The sequence below is a fragment of the Acanthisitta chloris genome, unplaced genomic scaffold, assembly GCF_000695815.1.
Source record: "Acanthisitta chloris isolate BGI_N310 unplaced genomic scaffold, ASM69581v1 scaffold11092, whole genome shotgun sequence".
NCBI classification, from domain to species: Eukaryota; Metazoa; Chordata; class Aves; order Passeriformes; family Acanthisittidae; genus Acanthisitta; species Acanthisitta chloris.
Window position 1 is genome coordinate 28234 of NW_008661053.1, and position 7330 is coordinate 35563.

The window sequence follows — 7330 nt, forward strand, 5'->3', positions numbered from 1 at the left end:
CCCGTGCTTCACAAGCCAGAATATTTAAAGAAAACCCAAATCAGACCTGTTTATAGCTTTCTTATTAGGTATATTATTTGTTTTAGGTTATTAGTATATATTAAAATATATGTAATAGTATCAAGGAAGATCAGTGTGGCTGAAAAACCTTTCTCCTCCCTTCTACAAATGATATTCTAATGTTCCTGCTTCCAATGCCATAATTTTTGTTCATTTGTTTTGTTAAGAAGTGATGCAGATCTGTCAGCCTGCTTGCACTTGTTTCTTGCAGCTTATAACATCAACTTCTTCATGCTTTCTTATACTCAGTAATTTTTTCTCTGTCAATCACTAGCGAAGGAACACGTGCGTCGTAATCGGCAGAGTCGTACCTTTATGGTGGAAAATGTCATAGGAGAGATCTGGTCTGAACTGGAGGAAGGTAATGTCCTTTCTTGATGAAACTTTGCTCTCACTGGTTTTGTATTGCAGGCAAATATTGTGTTTCCCACAAATGTGCTGTGCACTGCATTGTTCTCACAGGGACTATAAATAGGAAAAGTAAAAGAAATACAAGTCCATGTGCTGCACTTAGTTACTAATGCTGAACTGCAATTCCATATGCTGTAGCAAAATATGGTTTATTAAGGAGATGGTCAAAAGCAATCCAGGTTTTAAAATGCAATGAGAATATCTTCCTCAGAATAGGCCTTGTAAATATGCCAGAGTATTAATTTGGTAGCCCACTGGAATGTACACCAGTGGCATGAACTAATCTCTAGCAGCACTAATCTGCTGTCAGCTGTGCTAAATCAATAGCTTTTGACTTTCATATTTATTATCAATCATTGCATTATAATGACTAATAAAGATCAAGTCTTCAGCACAGACACTCCTGGCGTTCTGAGGGTCGTTGTCTCTCATGGTGCTGATGCCCCTGAGAAGCCTTGGGATCACTTTCATTGCAGTGTGCTATTGTGGTAACACTGATGCAAATTCCATTGGCCTTTCCCTTTGGCAAACCAGGTGACCGTTACATCGTTGTTGACAGTGGAGGAGGCACAGTGGATATGACTGTCCATCAGATCAGGCTCCCTGAAGGACATCTTAAGGAGCTGTACAAAGCAACAGGTGATGTCACTTGCACTGCTTGCTTTATGCAATTATATTCCATATTATATATTCATGTAATATTTTGACTTGTCGGTGAAGGAAATGTATCGCTTTATTATTAATTGCATTTTACTAGTAGTTCTTCCTGAAATAAGACCAGCACTCAAACTCAGTAAAACTTAGCTGCTGGTCAGTAGGCATAGCTGAATCACTTAATACATCTGATGCTTTTGGATGGCAAATGTCACACTGTAGAAAGGAGTGTAAGAAACTGCCATCTCCTTCATTATTCACTCCCCTTCAGGCCATGACCTCCTGCCATGGTCCTGGTCTGACTTCTGCTAGTAGAATCATCATCTTTCTGTCCTTTGAGAGGTCACCTGTGTATTGCTGCTTGTCCAGGTGTTCAGAGATGGACTGTGGAGATATAAATCGCTGAGTGTCACAACAAGATCCTTGTAAAGTGTCTGTTGGCAGAATAGAAGTTTCTGTAGATTTAAGGGGAATCTTACCTATCCCAGTAGTTTCACAGGCAGTGTAGCAAGGACAGTCTACCATCCTATGGGAAAAATGCACAATGATTTATCCTCAACAAAGATAAAACATCCAGTTCCTTGAATGGTATTCCCTTTGTGAACTCCAGCTCCCCTTTGAGTTTGTCCTGTGGCTAAGCTGTTAAGCATATGACTCAGACTATTTATCTGCTGCTGTGTTTCTGTATCAAGTTGTTATTCATCTGTATGGTTCAATGAGCCTTGGTCTTGGTGTCTGAGGGGCTACCTCAGGGAACAGCCTAGTAAGAGCAGATGTGGCAGTGTACATCAACTGTGTCTACTCCTAAATACGAGTCCAACCTACATCTTCTCATATGTTGATAAGGAGGCCGTTTCCTCTGCTTCTAATGAAAATGTTTATGTGTTAGTGTTATAGTGTTAGTGTTCCAGTGGCAATGATGATATAGGAGTAAAAGTGAGGCAAAGGTAAGATCATGGTGTGTATTAGACCAGCTGTTACCTTTAGAAAAGTTATCTCTTTCTGTAGATCTTCTCCATGTCAGTCCTAATAGTCTTGATCTGATGTGTATGTGATCAACATGAAACGTAATAAGCTGCTCAGAATATAAAAGCTGTGTTTTGTTTGTGGTACAGGTGGGCCATATGGTTCTCTAGGCGTGGACTATGAATTTGAAAAGCTCCTGTGTAAAATATTTGGAGAAGATTTTATTGAGCAATTTAAAATCAAGCGTCCTGCTGCCTGGGTAGACCTGATGATAGCGTTCGAGTCCCGTAAGCGAGCGGCAGCTCCAGACAGGACCAACCCACTGAACATCACTCTGCCTTTCTCCTTCATTGACTATTACAAGAAGTTTCGCGGTCACAGTGTAGAACATGCCTTGAGGAAAAGCAAGTAAGTAGACAATTGAAACCGTAAGGATGCAGAGTTAACTACTGGTTGCAAAGACAAATGTTTAAAATTTCCTAATTACATGTAGGCTGAAAGATAATAGTGTCAAAATGTGATAGAAGGGTGAGAAAACGGGGTTGCCTGAAGTTCACTTTGCAGAATTAGAAGTTCTGATCAATCCCTCGCAAAAGCTTTTCTGTACAAGGCTTGCACTTTTCAGGTATTGCTTTCTATGACTTTCCTTAGGCCACCACTGAATCACTTTCCTGACTTTGCTGTATATTGTGAGTTCCTTGCATGTTTATTAGGAACATCAGATCAAACACAGAATTTGATGTCTAAAAGTTAGTTACCTAGAACCTTACATTTTTGGGGGCCTGGGCCCTGAAGCAAATCCACGAATGTGAGATGTGTAAATATGTTCATGGCTTGAGGAAAGTTATTAACAGTATCAGATCACTGCTGAAAACTTTTACTACTGCAATAGAGCTCTGCAAGGGGAAAGCATTCTTCTTCTGAAGTGATGGCAAGTTTTTTTCTTCTAATATTTTACCAGTTAGATAATTTGTTCAATAGGGAGACATAATCCTCTCCAGAGATTTTAATTCGTGATTTTCAGTATCAAGAAGGCACCCTAAATGAGAAGATCGTGGGATGCTATAGAAAAAGGAAATTAGAAGAAAGTAGGAGTGGGCATTTTGCATCTTTTGAAATTGCATACTTCAGGAAACCTGGATTAGTGGCATGAGAGAGAATGAACAAGGAAGGCTGTGAATCTGCAACAGAATGCTTGGGTTCCGAGAGGAGAATATTTGATATTTAGTGCCTGTACTTCAGGATTTTTTCTCTGTTTTTTAATTCAGTGAATGTTGAATGTAGCATGCAGGAAGAAACTCCTGCATCTCTTCTTAAAGTTATTGGTAAGTTTAGGCCTAAATGACTTGGAATCCAGCTAAGAGTCACTTTCTACATGATACTGAGGTTCTGAAATCATTAAAAATTTCTGGAAATATTCCCCCTCATAAGACCATCCCCTTTTTATTAATAGTCCTAATGGTGAGTCTTGTTCCCCTCAAATGAAATGAAATTAATTGGATAACAGGGTAGAAAGAGTATAAAGGTTGACATATAATGTGCATGAATGAAAGGGGAATTACTGAGCTATATAGATGTATATTAGTGATGGAATAACATAATGCCTGTATTCAGTTAACAAATGCTATGCCTCATTAAAAATGCTGTGCTCTCTTCTGCCTCCTGAGGCTTCCCAACTTGCTTGTTTTCCAGTGGCTTTGGCCTGCTAATGCTATAATCTAAATGTTGCCCTTCTGGGGATGAATCAGTGCTGTTTCAGATGAGTGAGCACTGGATTGACTGCCAGCTGTTTCAGGAAGCAGTTGAGCATTGCTAATGTTACAGAAGGCAATCAGGCAAAGAAAACAACAATTAGACAAGCAAAAATAATAATTCTCCCTTGAAATTTTACATTGCTGCAGTTGGTGTGGGGCAAGAGTGAGGTGGGGCACTGTCTTCTGAGCAAAATGCATGCAAATTCTGTAAACTCACTCATTTCTTTATCTGGTGTGTCTGGTGATTGCCTTGCAGCCCAGCTGTAATGTTTTCATGCTCTCTCTAACTGTTCTTTTCCAGTGTGGACTTTGTGAAGTGGTCCTCCCAGGGAATGCTGAGGATGAGCCCTGATGCAATGAATGCTCTTTTCAAACCTACAATTGACCAGATTGTTCAGCACCTTAGTACGTATCTGTGTGTAATTCCACTTTCTGGCTGAGCTGAAACTGATGTTTTGCTTACCTATTCCAAACCAGTAACTGGAATTAAAGTCAAACAACGCTTCTAGTATGCAGCAGTTGTGGATAAGGGGTTTAGTTCTGAAACTTGCAGTTGTCTACAAATCAGTCAGGAAAATAATAAAAGTAAGGAATGTCTCCTGAAGACATCCTCCTAGCTAGTTCTAGTACTAGTTACTGAGTGTAATTCAATTCTGTTACTGCCTAAGCTTCAATTATTCTGTACTTCCAGAGCTGCAAGCATTCAGAAGGCTGAAATACACTGAGAAACCCAGATCCTGCTTTCCTTTTTCCTATTTTAGACAACAGCTAAATAATGCCAGAGATGTAACTAGTTTCTGATTATTCCTGCTATTAAGACATCTAGTTCATTTCTCCCCAGTGGAAGGTCATGTTTGTTCATGACCATCCAAATCACTGACATCTCCAAAATGCAAATAAAAAATGATGCATCATGGTAAAAGTACTTCCAGGCATGGCTTAAGCAGCACTGAATGTATTTATCCAGTAACGGAAAGTGACATGGGCTTATTGGGAAAATTATTGTTTAAGGTCTTCCTAGTGGAAGATTGGATTTGTTTCAAGTAAAGTTCAGTGTATGTACGGAGCAAAGTGTTGCTGTTCTGCACTTTACAGAGCACTAACTGAAGCATACTTGGAATGGAATATCCAGCTTTGCTCACTATACCTGAGGGGTTATTAGGCAAATTTCAGTGGTCAGAACTTAGAAAGACAACTAGTATAGAGCAGCTTATATGTAAGCAGGGAGCAAGAGACCTAGAATTCCAACAGTTGTGACAGGTAACAAGGTTATGCTGTCTCAGTTACCTGAAGTAAAGGTGAGCCTGCAACTGAACTGCATGATTTTCTTGAAGGTAGAGGATGTGGGTTTAAGCTAAGAAGGAACATCTGTAAAAATATAAGGAGGTATTATGTTGCAGATGGTATTTATTGTGGTTAAGATGTGAGGGTCAGAATAAGTGAATTTAAAATGGGGTGACTTACCTGGAATGCAATAAAGGGTGTGTCACTTGCTTAGGTTTGAGAATGTCTCACTGATACCTGAAGTGGCAAGGTGATGTCTGTTTCCCTACTACCCATAATGTGACTGGCAGGATTTTCTTGCAAGAAATGTCTCCTTTTACTGGTAGAAGCTAAATAAAAATTCTGTTTTAAATACCACTTCAGAAATATTGTATGTTGTGAGGTAAGTGAATCCATAATGAAATAGAGTGTAGCAGAGACTACAGAAGTGCATGCTGAGTGTGGGCACAGATGTGGCAGTTTCAGGTCTTGTGCATGTGCATGGAATGCTGAGTGTCACAGTGGATTTTTCCTTATTGAATGGGCTCTGTTTCTGTTTAGGTGAAGTGTTTGATAAGCCAGAAGTGACCAATGTCAAGTTTCTGTTCCTGGTCGGTGGTTTTGCTGAGTCCCCCTTACTCCAACAAGCTGTCCAGAGTGCTTTTGGTTCAAGATGTCGAGTCATCATTCCTCAGGATGTGGGTCTCACCATCCTCAAAGGAGCAGTTCTCTTTGGTCTAGACCCTGCAGTCATCAAAGTGCGGCGCTCACCTCTCACCTACGGCGTCGGTGTGCTCAATCGGTTCGTGGAGGGGAAGCATCCACCAGAGAAGCTTCTAATCAAAGATGGCACACGCTGGTGCACTGATGTCTTTGACAAATTTATCTCAGCTGACCAATCTGTAGCCCTTGGAGAAACTGTGACACGCAGTTACACACCTGCCAAACCTTCTCAGTTAGTAATAGTGATCAATATCTATAGCTCAGAACAAGATAACGTTAGCTTCATCACCGAATCTGGAGTGAAGAAGTGTGGCACCCTTCGCCTGGATCTCACAGGAACTGATGCTTCGGTGCCAAACCGGCGGGAGATCAAAACACTTATGCAGTTTGGGGACACTGAAATCAAAGCCATGGCCATTGATGTTGCAACCTCTAAAAGTGTCAAAGTTGGTATTGATTTCTTAAACTACTAACGGTCCATTTCCCCACCGCAGCCTGTTTGTGAGACTGATCTTCCATTATTCCATTTTTTGACTTTCATATATCATCTAATCAACCTGAATTTCAGCAGGCTATATGAGAACAGCTAGTAAGGTGGGGTATGTCATGGTTGTGCCCTTTGATGACCAAAGGCTGAATTTCGAAAGACCCTTAAAAAATTTTGGGAGCAAAAAGTTCCAGAGGTAGTAAAAGTTCCCAAGTTACTCAAGCATGCCTAAAGATCTACCTTTATTAATTAAACACTGATTATTGTTGGGTCCTGAAAGTTAGTTACAAAAGATATAAAATTGTAATCTCTTTGCCTTGTTCTTCTTCCTCTTCCTGCTAAGAAAAGCTCACTAACCCACATGTTTATTGTAGGGGGTGTATCTGTGTGGGATATCTGTTTAAACAGCACCATCCTCTGGCAATGTGAACAAATTAGTAGTCTGTAGTATTCTTTTGTTCTTTTGATTTTGCCCAGCGCTTTCAGAATTTCAGTGCTGAAAATCAATGACTCAGAGAAATGGGAACTGAATTCCTTAAGTTCTGAAAAAAAATAATCCTCAGAAATCCTTAAAATTAGATTTAGGGAATACATTTTTGGAGCCCTAATATTGTTTGCTCCAGTTTAAAAACAAGGCCTTTATTGTCAAAGCTCTCAGAACAAGCTGTTAGTGTAATTAGCTAGCATTACCTTCATTATACTTTGGAAAATTATTTAAAAAAAAGCTATTTCCCTTTTGAGTCTTCTAAACTTATTTTTATTAGTCTCTGTGTGAAACCACAGAATCACAGATAGTTGAGGTTGAAGGGAACGTCCATTGACTTATCTGGTCCAGCCTCTCAGCTCTAAGTAGTACCAACCTGAACAGGTTGTTCTGTCAAGTTTTGAGTATCTCCAAAATGGAGATGCCTAAACTGTGGGCAGCTTGTTTGGCAACGCTCACTGGAAAAAAACCACGTTTTTCGTATGTTTAAAAACAATTTCTGAAGTTTCAATTTGTGCACATTGCCTC

The 7330-nt window shown here is 39.9% G+C and overlaps 1 protein-coding gene across 1 annotated transcript in view; it reads left to right on the forward strand.

Moving 5' to 3' along the window:
• The window catches only part of HSPA12A (heat shock 70kDa protein 12A), a gene marked incomplete at its 5' end in the record, with an annotated part of 29060 nt that extends 22756 nt beyond the window's left edge, over positions 1–6304 (forward strand). The window contains 5 exons of the mRNA XM_009070084.1: positions 335–421; positions 1006–1110; positions 2241–2499; positions 4147–4250; positions 5670–6304. Of these exons, the coding sequence (XP_009068332.1) occupies positions 335–421; positions 1006–1110; positions 2241–2499; positions 4147–4250; positions 5670–6304 (1190 nt within the window). The remainder of the gene's footprint in view (positions 1–334; positions 422–1005; positions 1111–2240; positions 2500–4146; positions 4251–5669) is intronic.
• Between the last annotated feature and the right edge of the window lie 1026 nt (positions 6305–7330).